Genomic DNA, 23,925 nt, shown 5'->3' with positions numbered 1-23,925 from the left:
GGCGGAACACAAGATGCCGGCCGGCGGAACACAAGATGCCGGCCGGCGGAACACAAGATGCCGGCCGGCTTCTTACCGGTCCTGCTGTCACCCGACGAAGGCACCCGACGCTGGAGACGATGATCGATGGAGGACGACGCTGGATGAGCACAGGGGGACCAGGTAAGTAAGGATGTACAAAATCTCGGGCTTAACCATCCTTGCAGTTTTTTTTTGCCCGAGCGAAGGTCGGGCTTAACTGCAAGGAGGTTAATTAAAATAAATTGAATTTTATTGGACTGCAAAAGATTGGCATCATCCAAACAAGCATAGTCCAATTTTATATCCCTTTAAAACCTGTTTAAACATATTTCCCAAACACACTGCTATCAAAGCCCAATCTATCTAGTTCATTCTATTACTGGATGTGAATACCGTCCAGATACATATTTTGATATTTATTACACCTACCTCATGTTATTGCTAGCTATATGATGTTGCATTCTCACTCTCGGTGTATGTGGTAGCACTGGATGCATCATAGTTGCATTTGTGCCGATGCTTTACATTCCAATGTAGGGGGTAAGTTGGGGGTTTTTGTGTGTTGATTGGTCCTTGGCTGTTCAACACCTGGAGGTTTTGCTTACAGAACTGGTTCACCAGACTCATGGCATCAGTGTGTGTCATTGTGCAGTCATACATCTCACAGGTTTAGTTCATGCCTTTTAAAAGGATTCAAGAAAAGTATAGCTCACTGGATCGGGGCTCTCCCTTCTTCAGGGCTTAGTATAATATTATAGCATGGGGTCCATTTCAGGACTCTGTTGCAAATCCTAGGTTTTATTCTGTGAATTGTTTCCCTAATATTTCCTTGGCCTATCTGTATTCCTCTGTGTAGTTTTACTTGCCTGACATCACTTATGTGATATTCCTTTCCAGGTGTTGCATGGAGCCGATTCAGACGTCGAGTGGCTACAGAAAGATTTCGGCTTGTACATCGTAAACATGTTCGACACCCACCAAGCTTCTCGATTGCTGAACCTTGCAAGAAATTCTCTAGATCACCTCCTCAAACATTACTGCAGCGTAGAGACTGACAAAAAGTTCCAACTCGCTGACTGGAGAATCCGGTGAGTCACCGATCAGAATGATCTGTTTGTTTTTAATAACTAGGAATGCATCCAATCTAACAAGTTGTGTTTGACCAACAGTCCATTACCAGAGGAGATGATTGAGTATGCCAGGGCGGACACGCACTACCTGCTCTACATCTACGACCGCGTGAGGACAGACCTTTTGAATGGCGCCAATGGCAAACAAAATCTTCTTCAGCTGGTCTGGCAGAGGAGCAAGGATATCTGTCTAAAGGTGACCATCATTCATTAATCCTGACCCCTCTCTCAATAAAGCTGGTCGTGCACCTTACAAGGGTATAATTATATGAAGTAAACTATGGTCAGACTGGTTTGTATCCCTGAGCACCCTAAGCTCAGGAAAATGTTATCCTAGAGAAATGAGCCTGCAGCACACTGCAATCTCGGCATGCATTTAAAATAACTTTATTTTTCTGAATAGAATTAATCACAAGGATTTCTCTGTGCTGCCAGCTTATAATCGGATTGCAATGCGCTTGGAGCAAGGAGGTACCCCTGCCTGGCTGGCACCCAGCTTGTTACAAAACCAAGAGCTTACAGTGACTGTTCAGCTTTGCTTTACCCTAAGGAAAATGTGTATATATGTTGAAGTGTATCTGAACCTGAGAACAAAGCTTTTGTATACTGCAGTTCTTTTAGCTGCATTCATTTTCAGGCTTTTTTTTTTTTTTTACCTATTCCATCCAGATAATCCTGCTAAAAATGTATTTCCTGTATTTTCTTGCCTATTGAAGCATGTTAGAACTACCGAACACCTTTACCCTATCTAATCACCATACCAAAAGAAGGGAGTGTTCTTTAGCCAAATCTAGAGAAATCAGCAGAGCAAAAAAACGTTTCAGTTTTAAAGCATTTTCAGCATTAAAGCAATGTCCATTGTTATGATTTTTTTTTTTCTTCTATAGAAATTTGTGAAGCCAATTTTCACAGAGGATTCATATATGGACCTGTATCAAAAGCAGAAGAAGCACCTCACCACCCAGCAGCTCACAGCCTTCCGTCTCCTGTATGCATGGAGAGACAAGATGGCGCGGGAGGAAGATGAAAGTACAGGGTGAGAACAGTCAGGGCAATCAACCATTTAGGAAAATGCTCTCTAATATTTGTCATTTCTCATCACCATGTTGTGTGTTCTTCTAGGTATGTCTTGCCCAATCACATGATGCTGAAGATCTGCGAGGAGCTTCCTAAGTAAGTTTCTCCCTATTAAGAGGAACATTGAATGTAAAAGACTGAAACAGACCCCTTGTCTGTACCTGGGAGTCATTTGTAAAAAGAAAAAACCCCACAGAATGCAGAATAATGTGGCATATTAAAGATGTATTAGCCTTGTGTGCACAGTTTAATAGCCAACAAAAGTATTTTTTGCTATTTGCAGCAATGTTTGGCTCTTTAAGATTGAATAAAGGTTCAGTTTATTTGGGCTATTGCATAAAATCTGTTTTATTAAGTTTGTTTTCTGTGTTCTAGGGAGCCCCAGGGCATCATTGCCTGCTGTAACCCAGTGCCACCCCTTGTGAGACAACAGATTAATGAATTAATACAGCTCATCCAACAAGCCAGAGAGGTCCCACTGCAAAAGGTATGGCACATTACTAAAGTTTTCATACATAATTAGCAGTCACAAGATGTGACCAACTTTTTGAACACTGTTATGGTTCCCTTACAGTGGATCTACCAACACACTGTAAGGCACTGCACTGTAAAAAGCATTTTTACCTTTTTATTTTTTTCCCCCAATAAGCAGGGTCCTTTTCTGTCTGACACTCCAGGATATGGAGAGGCCCTATGCTTCATCATCTACAGTGCAGAACTTTTGCTCCTGCAGTGTATGGCATGTCAGGCCTGCACCTGTAGAATGGATCCCCTGGATCTGGGTGGGTTATAAGTCACAAAGACAAAGGGGCGGCAGGAAGCTAGATTTATAGTAAAAATACTTTTACCGCTTAGTACCCCTAGGCAAAAGCTATTAACTGATCCAGCACATAGTAGTCTCGCTTCATAGGTATTTTTCCTACCCTAAATGGAGTTGAACCTTAATCAGCACTAGACCAAGTACTGGAATAAATAAAACATTGTATGGGCATTGTGTAGGAACATTTTCAGAAACATGAGGCCCATATTACCCAGACATTATATTTGTTATTTTGATTGGCCCTCAGCTTACATGACCAGTGCTGGGCCACCCCAGCCCTCTTTATGTGCTGATCAACATATGAGTAGATTAACACCACTGTTTTGTTCCTTTTGTTACAGTCTGAAATGAGCACAATAAAGAAGAAAGGTCCCATGCCCAATTTTGAGGTAATCTTCATAGCAGTCTCCAGTTTGTTTGTCAATTTTCTGAGTGACACTTGTTAACCTTTTTCCCTTTTCTCACGCAGAAAGTTGAGAACCAGCTATTCGGGCCACATGATAAAACCTATTCTCTATTTGCACTAGACCCCTACACTGGAACAGGTAAGGTCTCTGAACTCTCTGCTATCCTGAGCTCAGAACTGTAAAAATTGTTTTGATACTAATGTTTATTTTTTTTGTAAAATTGTGTTCTTTCTCTAGTTGTACCAGAAGCAGCTAGCACCCTGTTCAATGATGAGGAGCCAGCCCCAGCAAGACCACACAGCCCTGTCCCATTACTGGCATACTCCACTATCTCTATATTCAATGTAAGTGTAACATGAGGGGGCGGGCAGGTCAGTGGTCAGCGTTAGATGTGGAATACTATTAGACATTTGCACAATTACATTTTCTTGCAGTTGTTTCAGTTTTTCAAAACATTAAAATTGATTGATCAGGTGTGAGTTTTAATATAGGATAACCAATCAGGGTAAGGTGATATTATATAATATATTGACTGCTATGCTTTATAAAACAGGATATAGATTTAAAACGGAAACATTTTTTTTTTTTGTCTTGTTTTTTCTTTCAACAAACTGCATTTAGTAACCCCCAGTAAGAACTGATTAACTCACAGATATTTTTAGTTTAAAATGTTTCAATAAAGAAGAAAGCACACAACTCTAACTAACTACAGTTTATACTTGGTGAAGAAGTTATTGTGTATGGATGTATAGAAAGTGACAACAGGACAGTGATCAGTTTGCTTTATGACTTGTGTATATTGCATAATTAGTGGGAAAAGAAGACAACTGAGATGGTTAACTTGCTTCAGTAATATATCAACAATAAAACTTTTTATCTCTGAGGACTTCCTCATCTCTCCATAGTGAAGCCTGTAGTTCATAGTGGTCCAGCCAGGCCTATCCTATATCTCAAAATTTGTCCATAATGACCAATTGGTCTTTCTGAAGATAGTTTGTATTTCTAGTATCCTTTAAGATTGGGATGGCACCTTAATCACCATTTGTTACAATGAGGTGGCCATTTTCCATTTAAATACTGTAAAGGACAAGTTAGGAATTGCTGTGTGAGGAACCAGCCAATGGGCTTTAAAATCTGAAGTATAACAATTCCTTTTGTTTTCCTTATTAGGATCTCAATGAAATAATGGATAATGTAAGCAGCATCTCCCTATCCAAGCAGAAGGCCAGAAGTATAACGGAGACCTTTGACAATCCTTTCCGTATGGTAAGTCATCTGTGCATGCAGCAAAAGCTTGGCTAGTGGTTTTATTATCCTTCCTACCCATTCTTACTATTAAATATATATATAATATCAACATGGAAGCACCAACCTAAATCTGCTGCTTAGTATAAGAGTCATGGCTCTTTATAAGTAAGGTTCTTCTTTAGGTTCTTCAGAAAAAGCAATGCTGTAATTTTACCAATACAAAATGTTATTGCAGCAGGTTGTTTTATATCACTGAAAGATTTCACAAGAGACCAGTCCTCTTTAAAATGTATTAGGCTCTTAAATTGAATGTATTTCAATTTATTATTTTGTTTTTCAGTTTCTTCCATCTGATATTCGTGGTGCCCATGCTTCTCAGGCGGCTAAGCTTGATCCTAACACAAAAATGTTTGAGGTAAGACACTTAGTAAAACTTGGAACAAATTAAGGTCCACGCTACTGTCCACTAACTCGTAAACTAAACAATACTTAGCGAACTGGGAACCACTAAGGGGGTCATGTTGGCCCATAGCTCATTGATACATGGGGTGGGGAGGCAGGGAAAAGGCTAGCCTGATTGGTCTGATCCCACAGAAGAGCTCCTGTACTGAACACCCCTTTATAATATTTTTCTCCCCATAGATAAGTAACCGCTGGAAGCTTGTAAGTATGGCTCAGCAAGAGCGTGAAGCAAAGGCCAAGGAAGAGGCCAAACAGAAGAAAGTGGCAGAGAAAGGTAACTGCGGAGGTGGAAACAGTGTGCTTAGTGGCTTGCAGTATGATGGGGAGCATTATGTTAAACTTTATATTCCCCTTATTCTTATTCTCATTTACAGCTGCCAGGGAGAAAGCTAAGCAGGAGTTTAAGAACAATGCTGCCAATCAGACAACTGTGCGTGAACAGGCAGCGGTAAGTAAAACCGAAAGTCACTTTCTAGATGTATGTAGCAGTGCTTTTCCTAAAAATGGAAGCAGCAAATATAAATTCTTGCACTTTGTGATTGGATGATGACGTTAACTTTATATTGCACCACAAAGCATATATAGCTGCAGGTGGGTCTGTGATCAATGCTCCACTGCTGTTTCTGGGTGCTGCTGCAAGGTGTTTTAGGTGATGTGTTGGGCTAAGTGATCCTCTCACCACTGCTATTCATAGTGGTGCAGTACTTTTGCTGCATGCTAGGGTCATAATTTAACCTGCATAGCAAAAATCCACATATGTTATTTCATGTGAATTTAAGGAAAATTGCTGTTCTTTGTTTATATACAAGCAAAGGAGGCAGGCTTTCAGGCAGCCTTGATTTTTATATGCACTGTAAACCTTCCTACAACAGGAGGAAGCAAGCAAAAAGCGTGAGAGAGTGGCCAGCGAGTCAGGGGCTGAGACTAAGAAATCTGACAAGAAAAAGATGAAACACACAGAGAAGGCAGTGGAGGAATCTGCAGTAGCAAAGGCTCCCCTCACTCCCTTTGACTACAGCAAGTCAAATTTCAAGGTGTTTGCAGGTGAGTAGATCATCCATAGGCAGAATGTTGTTAAATAATTCTCTAAAACCACTCTCCAAGCTTGTCATAATGAAATGTTTTATTTCCCATATAGGCAGCAGCAATGTGAAAACTCAGTCTGAGTTTGACCCCAATAAGCAAGCACAGTCAGGAAAAGTAAGTTCTGCAACTGATTTATTTTTAAAGATAACGTAAAATCTGCTTATATTTCCCCTTCCCTGGTTCTCCCTCTCTTCCCAATCAACAAGCTTTTGGCATTTTAAGTTTTTCCATTTTTTCAACATAGCCTGTTTTAGACCAAGTGATATTTCATTAATGCGTCTCCATGCTATAAACTATGCAATGCTGGCTGCTGGGAGGGGCTGCAGGGTGCTGTACATAATTTCTTATGAAAGTAACTCCGTACCTCAGTACTAGGCCTCCATTGAGGCTTGATTCAGGAAGTGGGCTTGCTTGCAGGCAATATTCAGTATGCTAAATGTGCACAGATTACATTTTAGGTTAATGATAGTCTAAAGCAGACATGTCCAAAGTCCGGCCCGGGGGCCAATTGCAGCCTGTGTTTAGATTTCCACCGGCCCACGGCCTCTGTCATAAAATCAATAATATGCGGCCAGCCAGCACTGTTGACCACAGTATAAAATACACGCATTCAAAAAAGCTAATATATATTTTATGAGAGTTGATCAACCGCCTTGCAATCATTGGCCCGCTACTCGGTGGCATATTCGGCAGGACGGTAGTCCCCATGTGTCTACAGGGTATCCCCTACGTCATTATAGTGGGTGTGTGTTGTGCGGGACCCGAACGGACCACGCCCACTCTGGTTCTAAGAACACGCTCATGCGCGGAGCCCGCACTGACACCGGACTCCGCGTAGAGGGAATCCCTTACGTCTCCCTGGTGGGTGTTTGCTGTGCGGGACCCACATACTAACCCTGAGTACGTGCTGAATGGTCGGCCCCCGCACATTTTCATTCTGCCAAATCTGGCCCTCTTTGCAAAAAGTTTGGACACCCCTGGTCTAAAGGAATGGGTTTCCTAGACATTTGCATGCAAGCAGGTAAAGATATTGTCATAACTGACATTCTGTAAATGAAGGGGTGGGATGCAGGGAGGCTGGAGAGGAGAGGGCTTGATGATGCTGGGTGTCCAGGCATTAAATGACTTCTTTTTGACTTTCCACAGCTTACAATATGAGAAAATCACAGTGTGCAGTGAAATCAGAGTTAGCAGTTTCAGTGCAGGGAAACCTTGGTAGCGGATTTATTTATGGGACGGCTGAGGGCAGATTTAAAATGAACAACATGCAAAACCTGCCAGCATATAAAGTATAGAGTATATCAAAGTAAATAGCGTGGGAAATGGTTAGAATTTGTCAGGTGTATATTTGTCACATTTAATATATTTTGAAGTATAGGTATGGTTGGTTGGCTGTGTTGGGAATTATTTATATTGTCCTCCCTGTCCATTTGCTATTTTTTTTATTTCCTAAAATTAGTATCAGGGTCACTTTAAAATGTGCTCATTCCCTGTGAACAGGGTTGTCTAATAACCCCCTAGCGCTAATCTCGAGTGTGACTTAGGGGTGGATTTTACTTGCAAAAAGTGGTAATCCCGAGTCACACTCGGGGTTGAAAAAAATAAAAAAAAACAACTTACCTTGTTCCTTTGGCGTCCTCGGGACACGTCTTCTTCCTCCAATCTTCAGCCTGCAGAAACATTCTCCGGGGTTTCCCAGTGACATCGGTGCATACATCAGTGCGGGTGGGAGGCACGGTGGAAAATTCAAATAATTTTGTATTGGATTCAATAAAAAATAACTGTATTAAATCCAATACAAATAAATCTTTATATAATTATTATATCTAATTATATTACATATATATTATACATGCTACTGTACAGTTAAATTACAGGTTTTAGTATTTTTATGCTTCCTTGTTTTAAGAGATTTTTAATTTAAAGTTTATTACATTTAATAAATATTGGACATATTTCGGTGAGTTATGGGCCTATAATGTAAAATAAATTTCCATGCAAAAAAGTAACGCTTTTTGCATGAAAATACGGACAGAATTAGAACGCCAGGGGGTTAAACTGGTAGCAAGAGAGTGATGGGGTACAAGGCAACAAGGCAATGTTCATTCTAAGCTGGTGGCATGCTTCCAGAAAGCACGAAGAATACTTAGGAGCAGGAAATCTGTGTTATAAACCGGACTCTGATCTGAGTACTGACATCTTCTACCATTACAGCAGAAGAAAGCTGGGGGCAAGAAACATCAGTCAATGGGGAGCAAGAGCATGTCCTTCATGGGAGGGAAATCCGATCGGTAAGTGGCATCTGCTTTATATTGCCATGTAGAAGCGATTTACAGGTTCCATTACACTACATAAACCCACAAAACATGAGAGCAAATATAAAAATGTGCCGCAGGTCCACACTGGATTTTGATAATCTGAGGCTAATCACCCTTCCAGCCAATAATGCTTACATTTTGTATTACTATTATTAGTAAACAGTAGCGCTTTACAAAAAGTCCATAGTTGTGTCACTAGCTGTCCCTCAAAACTTTCCGATTTGCTCAAAAAGCTGAAGTAGCAGATTTAAAGCTGGACTCCAACCATGAATTCAAGAAACAATGTAAACTCCGTTACGCATTGTAGTTTTTTTATTTAAAATACATTTTTGGGAGTTTGGCCTGGTTTTTGTGACCCAGCAGCTGCTGTGAAACTAATAGATGCAGAATGAGGTTTTTGGTGCTGGTGCTAAATGTTACTCTTCCTCTGTGTTGAAGATCAGAGAATTGGGAAGCTGGTGTGTGTCCACCAAATTAAAGGAGCCTTCAAAACTGTAATGGCTAGGAGCAGGTAAAGGTGTATATACAAATATGGTGCTCTCACCCAATTAAAGCCTCTTAAAGGCTTATACACAGTGAACATCACTGTGCAGTAGATTGGATGATCAAGTTAAATTCACCAGCAAATATGGATCTTCCCCCATTTCACTTCTCTTTTAACAAAACACATCATTGAAGCACTTTGTATATAAATATGACTGATTGGTGGTGATACTGCAGTTATATTAGTACAGGTCACACACACGTCCATGTAGTATTGGAGGAGCTGTGTTATCCGTGCATCCATGTTTTATACTTTGCAGTTGCTGTTTATAGTGTTGTTGGCTCACATCAGATTATAATTGATCTTTGTAAAGAAGAATCGGGCTCATGGAAATAATGTATGTTTCTTTTTACATCCAGGGGCTTCAAACACAGCTGGCCAAAAAGATGAGCACTGCCTCCTGTCTGTGGAATATGGAACTGAAGAATTTCATTTCATGAATTTTTTTTATTTTTATTAAACTTTTAATCAACTTTCAGCTTTGTGTTCAGTTTATGGTTTGCTGTGCGCTGCTATACTGTATGTGTCATGCTTTAAAAAAAACAGAATTGTATCCTGTATGTTTTCCCTAACCCCATCAGTCTATCTGATCAGTTCCTGCAGAAAAGCTACTGTAGCCCAAACGTTTGAAAAATGTGATGCCATTCAAGAGCACACACCAATACAGACCACCATGCTACAGACCAGTCATAGAGTCAGAACTGGACTATGGAGCAGTGGAAGAAGGTTGCTTGCTCTGGTGAATCCCACTTTATTTTTGATAATGTGGATGAAAGATTCCATCATACAGTATTGGGGGGGGGGGGGGAGGGTAGCAGATGCAGTGTCTTAAAGAATCTGCTGCTAACTTCCAGGTACTACAGATTTTGTGGAGCCCATGTTATGGTGATTTTATTGTTATAGTAAATCAGTGTATATTCTTAAGGATGCACAAGTATAACATGGCCCTGGGCGAGGGGAGTGCTTTAAATCCCCACCACCTTCCCAATTCTTACAGTGGACATCAAGGATTGAAAGAGGCAAAGAAAAGCCACTTCATTTGCATCGCTTCCACTGGCTCGATTAGACATCAACTGCCTACTAAGTGTATCAGTGTGACGAGACTGTGCACAGATTTGCTTATTTGCTGGTTTACTCAAGGACTATTAAGGTCCCCTAACCTTGCTTAGTATGCCTCCCAGATGATCTGGTCCTGTAATTAGCCATACAGCTTTATCATTTCTGCTTATCTGTAAAAATGGTAAGAACGAAGAACAATCACAGCCATTCAAAAGCAAGGGCTTCCACTCACCAACATTTTGCAGTTCTGTTTTATTCTGGTAAGTGTAAGATGGCTGGATCACAATAAGACAATTTATATAAATAAAAGACAACAATTATGAGCCAATGAATGAATAAACTTCCCTCACGCAATGCACAATGTATAACATGCTCTGCTAGTGTGTGAACTTGGCCTTAGAGTGATCTCAAATATATAGCTACGGCTAGTACTGAAACTTCCACTTGGATCCCCCTTAAATTTTTTTTTTTTTTTTACAGAAAACTGACTTCTTATCCCTTTACCTATCCCATTTCCACTGTTCTATTCAGATACTAAATGGGGTAGCATCCTCCCATGTATAAGCATATACAAGAGCTATACTATCTATGCAAGTCGTGCACAAGTACTGGTGGGAAAAGAGAGAGGGGCAGACAAGACAGTTCATTCATGATGTCCTTATCTAAGCTGGATCACCTGTCTCAATGATCAGTACCTATAAGCAAAACATACCTGGGGTTTTTTGGCAACAAAATCTGGTTTAATTAAAGTCAAGTAAATACAATACAGAGTTCCACTGTCATGTTGGAGATAGTGCAATCATAAATTGTCATGTCTGATCATAAATGAAAAGGAGAGAATCTCAGTTGGTGATGCATTTTGCCATATTTACTTATTCAGAGGAGAGCAAGTCATCCATAAAGCTATAACTGTTATCCATAAATGATCCTAAAGATTTGTAGTGAGGTACAGAGTGCCAGAAGTTTCCATCCATGACTTTCTCTATACATTTTGTTGTCAGTAACTGCACCAGTGCTGTTGTGAAATCACTAGACACACCTAGAAATTCCAGGTGACCGTTTAGTGTAGAAGAACTACATGTGTAGCTGATCACTAAAACCTTCTCCCAGATCCAAGGTCACACTTTCACTTACTAAGCCTTTAGAATATCCTTAGATCATCATGGATAACTTCTATACAGCTATGGATGTAAGTCTCCCTCTCCTCTGAAGAAGCCAATACAGAGAAATGCGCAAGGGACCGAGATTCTCCTGTTCATTAATGATCAACATTTAAAATGCTTTATGAGTGTACTATCTATAACATAACAGTGGAATTCTGTACAGTATTAAAAGAAAGAAAAACACATTCCATATTTAAACCTATTTAAATATGAGTTCAAATGCTTTGGCTCCATTTCTGTTTCTCCAAGAGAAGGCAAAGATAATATACCGGTATGTATTGGTCTTGAAGGAAAGGCAGGGCACCTTATGTTGGGTTTATTTTGCTCTTCTACAAACCTAATACACAATATTTAGTGAGTGCATCTGTATCATCCTGCATTTACTGCAATAAATGGATTATGGACTGTTCCTTTTTATAGAAATCTAATCTTTGTTGGTATATATTCAGGCTTTACCGGCTGCATGTTTGCTACTTCATAGTGATTTAAAATGTGCATTTAAAGCGTACCTAAACTTGGAATTTTCACTTTACATAAAAGGGTAGATAACCCTTTATTGTAAAAATTCAGTTTTTTGGGGGTTTTTTGAAGGGCAAAACCCTTTTTTTTAAAAAAAAACACCCCTAATTTTCAATTGCCTAGGCAATCAAGAATGACCAGTAGCGCAAAGCCACCCAGGATACCTACATCACGCATCCCAGGAGGCTCTTAGGTGCTCCTTCTGCACATGCCCAAGCATCTCAGGCATGCACAGAAGGAGCCTTTTTGTGAAAAGGGAAAAAAATGCTGATCTAACGCATGTGCAGTGAAATCGGCAAGTTTTTTTTCAAACCTACGTCACCCAATCTCGCGCCTGGGTGGTAGGAAGCGGAGGAGAAGATGGCTGCGCCCGGAGCACCGGCCCAAAGATGGATGCCGGGAAAACGCGCACCTGATGATTGAGACCTCTGAATGCCTCAGACTGCCCTGTGGGATTGAAGGTATGTGTATATGTGTATTTTTGTGTTCTGGGAGATATTGAGTTTAGTTCCTCTTTAAGTCAAAACCGTTATTTTTTTAAGTGGACCAGCAGCAGCTGTATTTACCTGTTTCCTCCACAAATACTGAAAACCAAAGCAAATTTGCGAATTTGAACCTCTTCTATTCTCTAAACCTCTAGGCGTCCCTTTGTGTTACAGACAGGTTCTCTTAAATCACATAAGAGGGAGCTAGCGTGTGAAGCTGCCTCATTACGCCAGTTCAGGGCCGCGCAGCAGTCCTGGCACCAGGCCATTTCTCTGCCCCTAATAAAGATGGCGGCCGAAGCATGACATAGCCTGCAGGTCACCACGTGGCGAGACATCCTACCCTGCTAAACACCCAGCCCCGCCCTGCCTGCCGGCTGATTGGCTAGCATACGGCTCCCCGGGCAGCAGGTTTGCGTGCGGTGTGGCGTTGCGGCCAGAGAAAGATGGAGCTACCGGTGCGGGATGGCTGGTTCCGCGAAACGTGCAGCCTGTGGCCCGGTCAGGCAATGTCCCTGCAGGTGGAGGAGGTCCTACACCACAGCAAAAGCCCCTTCCAGGAGATCCTCGTGTTCCGGAGGTGAGGGGGCCTGGCTCATCCTATGGGTGTCCTCTGTGCTTCTATCTATACAAATCACAACAGTCACTGTCTCTGTATATCAATATATATGTGAGATTTAGATGTATTCTCTCATGTACAAGGCAGTCAGGGCCCATTGAGGGGTACAAGAGGTAAGGGGCCCCTGTCAGGTGTGACACACTTGTATGGAATCCCTGTCACCTGCTCTCAGGTGTTTATAGGTACAAGCCTAGAATGAATGTAAGTACAGGTACACATCGACTGCTCGCACACTGATCAGTGCTTTTTCCTGCCTGATATTATGTGGGCCCTATTCTTGTACCTCCAGAATGGAGAATGTCTCCCCCAGGTGAATGATGCACCTGGCAAGCCACATGGTCAAAGGTAATTCAGCAGACCAGGTCCTCTTCCATTGCTCCATGATCCAGTTTTGACATTTGGATGATTGTGGGTGCTTTTGGAGGTTGACAGGAATCGGCATGGGGACCCCTTGGCAGCAATGCACGGTGTGTGTTCACATCTTTTTATCAAGGCCCCAACATTAAGCAACAGGTTAGCTTTGCTCATCCTTTTATATGGGTGCCACATGGGTGGCCCTGTCACTGGTTAACTAGTTGTCCTTGTTTGGTATAGTTTAGGTGGGTACAAACCCCCTGAATGCCAGGGACACCCCATAAAACTGGCCAGTTTGGAAATGCTCTGAGCGATCACAATTTCGTTCTTGTCGATAAGATCTGAACACGTCGATTTTTTTTTTTTTTTTTGCTTCTGACACTTTACATTCAAGAACCGACTGTTCACCTGCTGCCTCATATATTTCACCTCTTCACCAGATCATCTGTGTTAATCCCTCACCTGTCAGCTGATCAGTGTATATAGATAAACCCCAGTGCAGGAGCCATTGTCCATATTAAAAACACAATTGGGGTTTTTAGAAGTAAATAAATGTCTCTTCCCTTCCCCAGTAGGAGTGACAGATTTGTTCCTTATAACAGTGATCCCCAACCTATGGTCCGCAGGCTCTGTCCAGTGCAAGCTTAACAACCCCCCCCCCCCCCCCCCCCCCCCCCCCGGTCAAGAAAAGAAACCCACTTTGCGGGATGCACCAGCCAGATCCACAGACCATGTCCCCCATATGCATTGCAGGCTCAGGGCGGGGTGCATCTCTGGACACATCCCACCCACTATCCCATCGTAGGCTCAGACTGGGTTATAGAATCATGACGTCACTCTGTGGGAAAGTTTCTTCCCCTTTGAGTGACATGCAGCTCCCCGGTCCGGAGTCCGTAAATTTAGTGGTCCGTGACGACCAAAAGGTTGACCGTGGTCTTAAAATGTGCAATCCAGGACCAGAAGAGAAGGGATGGGGCTACACTTGACTTGCAGGAAAAGTCAAGTTGTTTGTATCTGCACTGCCTGGATATACTGATTTTTGAAGTTTTCAGTAAAAGTGATCTCTTAAGTTTCATATATAAACTATATATATTTACCTGATCATGGTTGTTACAGATCTGTTCTTTACATCCACACTTAAATGTTCATCTCAAATTACAAACCCTGTCCCATAGGAAGAGTATTTTAGGCAAATATTACATTATAACTGGACATAAAATCAAACCATCATTTATTGGTAATTACATAGTTGGTCTGGTTTAAAGAAGATTTAAGTCCATCAAGTCCAACCACTAGGGAAAGAAACATCCCAGATATAAAACCCTATAGACATAGTTGATCCAGAGGAAGGCAAAAAAAACCCTGGTACAATTTGCCTCAAAAGGGCAAAAAAAATTCCTTCCTGATTCCCAATCTATAGTAGTTACTGCTTGAAATAGTTCTCTGTTATTTGTGTGTTTGTCATTTCAGATTGATTATTTCTGTAAAGAATTGAATATATAGTTGGCTTCTCCTGTATCAGATGTTAGTTTTGTCATATGTGTGCAGCACTATCGGAGCATTCAGAACATTGCAGTTGGACCGGCTGCTGATTATGGTGTCACAGGAATAGCATGCGTCCTATGTTCTGTAAATACTCCTCAGATTTCGCTCATTCTGCTGGGTTTGTGTGCCTTGCAGAGGATTTATGGCTGGGAAGCAGTGGACAATTTGTAACCTTAAATCAGTATTAGTGAGAGAAGTTAAATTGCTCCCTATGTAAGTGAGAAGTCATGTGGTGCAAGATGGCAGTTATCCTTTAATATCTAAACTGTGACCCAATCACTACTACTATGTTAATGGTTAGGATGGTTAAAGCTTACAAAAGTGTTTTACGTCCCTGCTTCTAAAGAAGAGTGGGGTTTCTAGTGAATGTATTGGCTCACTGCTTCCTGAAGGGCTTGTACACACAGCACTAAAGATAGAAATTCATTCGGCATTGTGGGGCTTTCCTTCTGTTCCGCCACACACATTTCTTTAGGAAAGATGTTACTCAATCGTCCTGTGATGTCAGATTTCCCTGGAATTCCACAGGCCATGTTGAAATTCAGCATACTCAGCTAAACACTTGGAGGTAGTTATGTCCTTCAGTTATTGTGTTATCTTCCCATCCAAGTGCAGGGTTTGTTTTCTCATCTCCCTGACCTGGGTCCATATGATGTTTGGTGGAGATGGGGCAATTAATACCACAGGGGCAGTACCTGGTTGTTCCCTTGTAAATTGGGGAACTCATTCCCTGGCGAGGCATCGTCTGAAGAGTCCTCTGACACCGCCACTGCTTCTGGCTGATATTGTCCAACATCTGTGGAGCGGTCATATGTTTTCTAAAACATTAGAACTAGGTGCGTCTGAAGTCTTAAATCTTTCTACATAGCATAGGTATACCTTAAATCATTTTATTATTCCTGTTTTCCAACTTTTCAAACCTGGATATCCAACTATACTTAATCTATTATGCACTGGGGCTGGTAGACTACACAAGATCAGGAGTAACCATTGGAATGCAGATGGCACCTAAATCACAAGCTGAATATTCAAATCAAGACTAGATAAGGAAGCAGACAAACCTTGTATAAATAATCCTGCATAATAAGGACTACAGACCTAAAAGGTTTCATGATGACTGGTACCATTTTTATTAGTAGCTGGGGATCCTATAATAAAGCCTGTATAGGCAGGTCTGAAAATTGCTCTTATGTGCTTATAATGAGCAACAAGCCAAAGCAAGTCTGCTGCAAGGGCAGAGTATATATCTGTAATATAACCGTGATTTGTGCTAACTGTGAACTCTATGCACATGAACACAAAGACTGGATTAAACCATTAAAATGGCTGGAGATGGGCTTTAAGAGCTAATTTGCAAAGAGACAGCTGAGGAGCAGGTTAATGTGCTTTGGACCTAGCTATATGTCACAGGCGCTGATGTGCATTGAGCAAGTCTGATGATGCAGCAGAGTCTACAAATATAAAGGCTGTCATGTGAACCCTTAATAGAGCTACAACTAAGATATTTAGGGCAGAGTAGCCCCCTTTATACATAACTGGAATATTGGTTTGGGTTAGATTGCCCGCTTAAATGATGAATTCTCTTTGTACATGTTCTTATAATGGGGGTCTCTGTTTTTATATCGGCTCTTTCCTAATCTATGAACCTGCTCATTGAATGTCCATGTATAACGTGTGTATGTGTAATCTGACTCTCCACAGTAAAACGTACGGGAATGTGCTAGTTTTGGACGGATTAATTCAGTGCACCGAGAGAGATGAGTTTTCCTACCAAGAAATGATTGCAAACCTTCCTCTCTGCAGCCATCCAAATCCACGCAAGGTACAGTATCACAATCTTGCTCCAGTGTGGCCCCTCTGTGTGTTCTTTAATATAGAGAATTAAATGGTAAAACTTCCTGCAACCACTGATATAGAATGTAATGTTTCCCAGTCCCCTTTTTCAATTGCAGACAAAAAGCAAAGTACTTATGCAATGCCCTGGTACAGTACCTGGTGGCAAATTGTTATTGTCTAAAACAAAAATGATCTAATTCGGGATGATCAGGAGGACTGTCCTGCTTTCAGTGACTACATTGGCAAATGCAACGCCTGTTTAATGCATTGCATGCATGTCTAGAGTTTCCCCAGTTTAATAGCTTAATATTTTTGTTAGCATAACAGGAATTAGGAAAAGCATCAAAAAAATAATTTTTAAAATGATCTTTCTTCCTAACTTTATAACATTAGGTCTGTCCTGATGAGAGGAAAGAGAATAAATTGGCATGTTTGTGTCTTTTCTGTGTGACAGGTCCTCATCATCGGAGGAGGGGATGGAGGAGTCCTGCGTGAAGTTGTGAAACATCCATCTGTGGAGTCTGTAGTACAGTGTGAGATTGACGAGGTAAAGCAAAATTTATAGCAGAAATGTGTTCCCAAGTGTTACAATGTGTGACATTTCCAATGTGCCAGTACACCCAGAGGCAATTTGGGCTGCAAGGAAAAGGCAGCCTGCAGCATTTGGTCACACTAAAACACTTATAAATGCTTAAAAACCTGCAATTATTTTCCATATTCTCTGCCATATGGCCTCGTTTAAAAAAAAAAAAAAAAAACAGACACATCCGGCCTGGTTTATTAAAGCTTTCCAAGGCTGGAGAGAATACACTTTTATCGGTAAAGCTGGGTTAAAAACATTTGCTAGCAAATGACTTTGAAGAAATTTTTTCCAGGTTTGCAGGATCACCCAGCTTTATTGGTGAACGTGTGTCCTCTCTAACCTTGGAGCACTTAAATAAATCAGGCCTGGTGTGTCTTTTATTGTTTTATAGAAACATGTAAACTGGGCTTAACATGTGAGTCATTAAAGAAAACTAAATCTGCATTATTCTACAGGAAGTCATCAATGTCTCTAAGAAGTTCCTCCCTGGGATGGCAGTGGGCTACTCCAGTCCAAAGCTCACTCTACATGTAGGTGATGGCTTCCAGTTCATGAAACAAAACCAAGACGCTTTTGATATCATCATCACAGACTCCTCCGACCCTGTAGGTAAGACTGAAGGATCAGATGAACGTTTTATTGGATCAATGCATTCCAGATGCATCAAACACAAATTGTCCAAAGTTCATTTATGAAGGAGCCACAGCCAGTGGTGTACAAATGGACCGTTGCTCTCTGGAGAAGCAGTGGTCACTATATAATTCATAATCCTCCTGCTGAGTCAGAGCTAGAGATTTCCAATCCGTAAAATGCAATCTTCCTACTGATTGCATAGTTATAGGTCCCTCGGTAAGTATGTTGCTTAAATTTGGCTCCTTCCACTTACCAGCCTGGTTCTGATCCATCTGATTTACAGCTCCCCTATGAAGAATGCCATTGAGTGCATCTTGTGGGTTTTATTCTGCCCCTATCCTCCCAATCCCTTTGTACAGCTCCAACCTGCCTGGGGGTCTTTGTTAAATATACCGATTATCCAAAACATTGAACAAACCTTCATCCTGGAGTTCTTCTCGAAAATTATTAATGGGATCGCATTAGAGGGATATTTGTGCTCAGAGAGAACTGCTGACTAAAGCTTCTTAACAGATATTAGATAAAAGTCATTATAAAGAAATGATAATGTCTTTTCTTGGGGTTGCGCTGTCATTTTTCACAGAGTAGTTTTTATATTGGAATGCAATTAAATGTAAATAGATTTTGGTAAGGCTATCCTTGTACTTCTCCATTTCCTGGCTTCCATTCATATTTTATTTTCTTTATTGTTAGGTCCGGCTGAGAGTCTCTTTAAGGAGTCTTATTACCAACTGATGAAAACGGCATTGAGAGAAGGCGGCATCCTCTGCTGTCAAGGTAAAATATAATTATTATAATTAAAAGGGAAAGCTGTTTTAATTCCAATCACTTCATACACCACCTTAAAGATACAATTGATGATTTCTACACTTTTTTTTTATATACTTGGGGTGTATGTACAGACCAAACTTTTTCCTTATTTAGTTTTAGCAAAAGCAAGGAAAGGGTTAAAATTCCTGCCAGTTTATTTTTTGAGGTCTTTGTACCAGTGGCGAAATTCATATTTTCTGTCCTGAAGACACAACAGGAACGTATGGGAATTCTCCTTTTAGGTAGTTGTGCCCAAAATAATGTGTCCTCATCAGAATATTTCCCCTCTTACATATAGAGGGGTGAAAAACAATGAAAATAAAATGAACCCCTCAATTTTGCAGAGACATACATTATATTCTTTTTACTTGCATACTTCCAAACGTGCAGACTACATACTGATTTATTATTAGTTTTGTGTGAAATGGCATCATTATTAGCAAGGTACTTCTGCAGTGCTTTCCCTAGAATTTGTTTTTTTTCAGGCAGTTGGGGGTAAATTGTAGCCGGGTGGGCAGGGCAATACAACAAATTTAGTGTGCCTAGTTTGTGCCATAGGTGTCCAGTAACCCCTATAATTGTCAGCGCTCCACTGCCCACTATACTTTGTTTCAACTTTCTAATGCCCACTTACTTAATATTTCCCATTTTACTATTGTCCTTGTATCATGCCTAACCTGTATTGTGACCGCATTTCTCAGTGTCCATGCTTTGTAAGAAGTTACACTGCAATTTAGGCTTCATTTAAAATTATTATATTTATCACTAAAATTGTATTCATCACTGCCAAACTCTTACTCTACAACTACTAGGTGCCCAGGATTGGTAACAGCCTAAAACATTTCTGGGGGAAAAAGGTGTACACTTAAAAACCTTGCATAGCAGTTACAAGGGCTTCCAATTCAAGTTTATATAAATGGGTTGGGTGGTAAGTAAAAACCCTTGAATGTTGCATGTAGCATCAGTAAAACACTTAGCGATGCTACCTTCATACCTCCTTATTTTATCATTAAGCATTTTTGCAGGAAGTTTTGAGCTTACACTACAATTATCGCTGCCTACGTCTAGCATCTACCTTCACTACAGAATAAATAGTAAATCTACAATCTCTGGTTCCAGCACTGCAGAACAAGCACAGAGTATCTGGCAAGATGCCAACCATCAGGAACTGCAAAGGATTGCTTGCTCCCTCCCCAGGTCTTAGCAAACCTACACCCTGGTGCTCTTCTGTGGGCAATAAAAGTTGATGTGAACTGTAGCAAATTTTCAGTGAGAGCTGCAAATTTTCAGTTCTGCTGTCAGAGGTTTTGGAGATCAAACAATGGCTGTGTATTTGAATTTGACACCCCTGCTCTACATGAAGCCTCGGACAACCCAGTCAGTCGGGTGGAAAGTGAATATTGCTATGCGATTGGCCCAGCAAAACCTGCCTGGGGAGAACACTGCAGGATGGCTCAGTCTTCATTCATACTTATTTTCTTCTTTTCTAGGAGAGTGTCAGTGGCTGCACCTGAACCTCATTAAGGATATGCACAAGTTCTGCAAGACTCTCTTCCCTGTGGTGGAATACGCTTACTGCACTATCCCAACCTACCCCAGCGGTCAGATTGGCTTCATGCTGTGCAGCAAAAACCCTGTAAGTATCGTTTCTGGTCTACCAGTTCACTGTTCTAGCATGACAGCAGTGTATGAGCTTCTGATATGTATTTCCACACTTGCTGGATCATGAACACTGTGTTCTGAATTAGATAGGCCAAGTATCAACCTAATATATCAACAGATGATTCCTCAAGCAATATTATAATACCAAGCAATATTATTGTTTTGCCACTAGATAGTTTACCTAATGACCATTTCTGTGGTGCTTTTTTATCCACTGAGATTGTAACAAATGGTGAAAAAAGCTTTTAATAAATAATTGCATTTCTTTTTATTGTACCCAGTGCGCAGAACAAATTGACAACGTTAAAGCTTTACAAGCGGTGAATGTTTGGTCTTATCCTGTCTGTCTCTCTTACAGAATACGAATTTCCGGGAGCCGGCACAACAGTTGTCTCAGGAGCAAGTTGATGAAATGAACCTGCGATACTATAATTCCAGTATTCATCGAGCCGCCTTCGTCCTCCCAGAGTTTACACGAAAAGTAAGAAGCCCATTTTTAGTTTGCTGTTTCCCTGTTCAGAAATACTCATGTTATAAATGTATTTTTTTGAACAAGTAAAAAGAAAACATGTACACCAGGAACATAACGTACAGTAACAGAACATAGTATCACAATCATACACAGTATTCCAAATCAAAGTACAGACATTATAGATGATATTCGTGAGCTTACATTGTCTAGAAACATTTACAAGAGTTTACATCAGCAAGCTTGTAAGAAAAAATGTGATACTTCACAGTTAAAGTAACAAAGACATATATATATAACAGGATTTATACAGCGCCAACATATTACACAGCGCTGTACATTAGTCTTTTCTATATTATATATATATTTAAAGAGAAATTGGGTCTGGAGACTAATTGGGAAGCCGTCCCTTCCCGCCACCATTCCAATTTATTGGGCATAGCTGCCTGTTTTCAAGTATCAAAGATGTGATGGGAGGTTACATAGGTATCCCATGGGGCCAGGTTATATTGAATTTATCCAGATGACCATACATCCGGAGCCATAAGTTGAACATCATTGATACAACTGAGGAGTAACTCCAATTAGATCCACTCCACACACATTAGATGAAATGTTGTTGCATTGTAGATGTTTTTTTTTATCCCTAAACTTTTTTAGCAAAACTTCAGGGACATCCGGCAATTATGTTTAGCTACTGGTAGCTTGGGTAGTAAACCCAAGATGATAACCCCTTAAAACTTCATTGGCAGCTCTTACAGTTCAGGTTAACCTTAAAAACACACCATCGCCACCTGCATGCATTCTTGTAGCAGAATACGTGCTAGGTTAGTGGTAGCATCACCTTTATGCTGTGACCGTGCTTAGTGCAGTTTACCCTAGGGTTCCTCCAGAGGTTGCTGGGGCTTCCTTGAACAATGAACAGTTTGTGACTCTCAGGTCAGTTTACGTGACACCAATGATGTTTTTGGCTATCTGTAAGGGTGACATTCTTCACAATGGCCAGCAATGTAAGAGGCATTCCCACTGACTACCAGGCTAATGTACCATGAACTAAGCATATCATAAATATTAGCAGGGTTTCCCTGGACCTAAAAGTTATCTCAAGGGTTCCCCTACATTAGAAAGGCTGACCCATTGCCTGGATACATACACCTCTAGATCAGTTATGGAGGATATGACAGGTTCTCTTTAACTGTTACACTTTTTAAAAGTTTTCTTTACCTTAAATTGTACTTCATTTGTTAGAAATTTGCAGAAATGAAAAATTTTGTCCGTTTCCTCCAGAGAAGGATCTGTCATCGCTTATCTAGCTTTGCTTCTCCTTGGCGAAACCTCCCTGTCACAGGAAATTGGCGGACTGGAAGACGCCTCTGTATAGCTGCTGATAACTGCTGTCCTTTTCTCTGTCAGGCACTCAGCGATGTGTGACGTTCACAGCAAGGATGGCGCTTGTCTCTTTCGCAGCTCCGAACCTTTTAATCAAAGAGAAGGCAAAGCGTCCCGCGAGGATGGGGGAGGGAGCTGGACCTTCCCTCTCCAGGATGATCGTTCTGTACCAGTGCTGGCAACTGTGACCGGTGAAACACGTCTTTTCTCAGGCCTAGAATCTATGGGTACAACACGTTACAATACATTCTCTGCACGCAACTTTCCCTTTCTGCAGCAGAAGACTGACAAGTCCGCTGCATGCAGAACTGTTAAATTGTTTCCCAAACTTGTTTTAGAAGCTCATTATCATTTTGCAAATGGGCTTATGCATGGGTGGAGTTATTGGGGTCTTAGCATTGTGATTTATCTACCTTCATAATTATCCACAAAACAATTGGAGGGTCTTGGGGTTAGTTCAGGAAACAGAAAAGTTCCATTTACTTAGAACTGTCTTTATTTTCTGTGTTGATCGAATTGCCCACCAACACTGTTTGGGAACTCTTATCAGAAAGGTGTTTGCATACTTCTTTTTCTCCTTTGCCACCTATGTACCCCTCATTGTAGGGCATAATTCTTGCCAATAGAGGGCAGTATGAATCACTGAAGATTTTAGGAAGGTAGTGCATGATTCCAAACCCCTTTCTAAGAATTACTTCTTTTGTTTAAATCGCCAGTCATTGCCAGCATAATCCATATCATGTATATGTTATCTATATATTTAATAACAGGTCAATGACCCACAAGCTGCTAATCCCCCACCATTTTGCTGCTGGTATTTTGGGAAAGAGAAGTGGGTCTGTATAGTCATTCTCCCCCCACCACCAGCAATGGTTCTTTCCTGGTTGCTTTGCTATGTGAAAGCAGTTAGTTGAAGTTTATGGATATGGGGGTGGTGAATGTTTGGGGTTAAACTGTAATCACTGGATATTATCTGTCAATAAACAAAACGTTAAAGCTGATTCCTTCTGCTTTATTGCAAAGGGTACGATGAAGTGTCTAAAGCTGTACCAAATGGTGTAAGACAAGCCTGATGATCCCATGGGGCAGGGTATTTCCTCTTCCTTCCCCTATTTTATTGTTTCTTATATTTAAATTTGGAGGAAAAGGGGTTAGGGAAAAGACAGGCTTTTATAGGCAAATGTAAGGTGGAAGAAGTTTTAATAGTATTTTTAGTAGTCCTATTTCTATCATAGATCTACTAATCTATATACATTCTCAAGTATAGACCCATATAAAATACTATGATAATATTGTGTTTACAATTTCACAGGAATGTTATCACTAGTGGGTGTCTGACATTCCCGACGCGTTTTGCTCTTAGGCTTCCTCGGGGGATAGTTGAGATTACTGTAATGAGAAAAGTGTGATAGCTGGAGTTAAGGAACATATAGTGATAGCTACACCAAGGCAGCCCAGAAATGATATAAAAGGTTTTATTGAGACTAGAGGGCTGTAGGGGCCCAAGCAAGTGTGTTACAATCACATAATAGAATATACACCACTCCGAGTTTGTTTTTAGTTAGTCAGGTAATGTAGGGGGAACGTATTCCCAAATGTAAGATAAGGGAAAGAGGTCCGTGGGAGGATGATAAGGAGGTTATATATGATGTGTCGATAATCTTAGGGAGCGCTGTGTAAGATAGA

The 23,925-nt window shown here is 40.9% G+C and overlaps 2 protein-coding genes across 3 annotated transcripts in view; both read left to right on the top strand.

Annotated features, from left to right (window-relative positions):
• Window positions 1-9,591, top strand: part of EXOSC10 (exosome component 10) — a 17,821-nt gene extending 8,230 nt beyond the window's left edge. For both annotated transcript variants that reach the window (XM_072425955.1, XM_072425956.1), the window contains 16 exons: window positions 919-1,109; window positions 1,191-1,347; window positions 2,039-2,187; window positions 2,274-2,324; window positions 2,604-2,715; window positions 3,390-3,437; window positions 3,518-3,593; window positions 3,693-3,799; window positions 4,626-4,721; window positions 5,044-5,118; window positions 5,346-5,439; window positions 5,540-5,613; window positions 6,038-6,209; window positions 6,304-6,365; window positions 8,466-8,542; window positions 9,473-9,591. In XM_072425955.1, the coding sequence (XP_072282056.1) occupies window positions 919-1,109; window positions 1,191-1,347; window positions 2,039-2,187; window positions 2,274-2,324; window positions 2,604-2,715; window positions 3,390-3,437; window positions 3,518-3,593; window positions 3,693-3,799; window positions 4,626-4,721; window positions 5,044-5,118; window positions 5,346-5,439; window positions 5,540-5,613; window positions 6,038-6,209; window positions 6,304-6,365; window positions 8,466-8,542; window positions 9,473-9,503 (1,572 nt within the window). In that variant the 3' untranslated portion in view covers window positions 9,504-9,591. The remainder of the gene's footprint in view (window positions 1-918; window positions 1,110-1,190; window positions 1,348-2,038; window positions 2,188-2,273; window positions 2,325-2,603; window positions 2,716-3,389; window positions 3,438-3,517; window positions 3,594-3,692; window positions 3,800-4,625; window positions 4,722-5,043; window positions 5,119-5,345; window positions 5,440-5,539; window positions 5,614-6,037; window positions 6,210-6,303; window positions 6,366-8,465; window positions 8,543-9,472) is intronic.
• A 3,111-nt stretch (window positions 9,592-12,702) lies between these two features.
• Window positions 12,703-23,240, top strand: SRM (spermidine synthase). The gene is made up of 8 exons (XM_072426094.1): window positions 12,703-12,919; window positions 16,559-16,679; window positions 17,148-17,240; window positions 17,732-17,885; window positions 18,603-18,686; window positions 20,210-20,355; window positions 20,740-20,862; window positions 22,264-23,240. Exons 1-8 carry the CDS (start codon window positions 12,786-12,788, stop codon window positions 22,279-22,281), a joined length of 873 nt encoding a protein of 290 aa, XP_072282195.1. The 5' UTR covers window positions 12,703-12,785; the 3' UTR covers window positions 22,282-23,240.
• The last annotated feature ends 685 nt before the right edge of the window (window positions 23,241-23,925 follow it).

Source organism: Pyxicephalus adspersus, chromosome 11, assembly GCF_032062135.1.
Source record: "Pyxicephalus adspersus chromosome 11, UCB_Pads_2.0, whole genome shotgun sequence".
In the NCBI taxonomy this organism is placed as follows: domain Eukaryota; kingdom Metazoa; phylum Chordata; class Amphibia; order Anura; family Pyxicephalidae; genus Pyxicephalus; species Pyxicephalus adspersus.
This window is presented reverse-complemented; position numbering and strand designations above follow the sequence as displayed.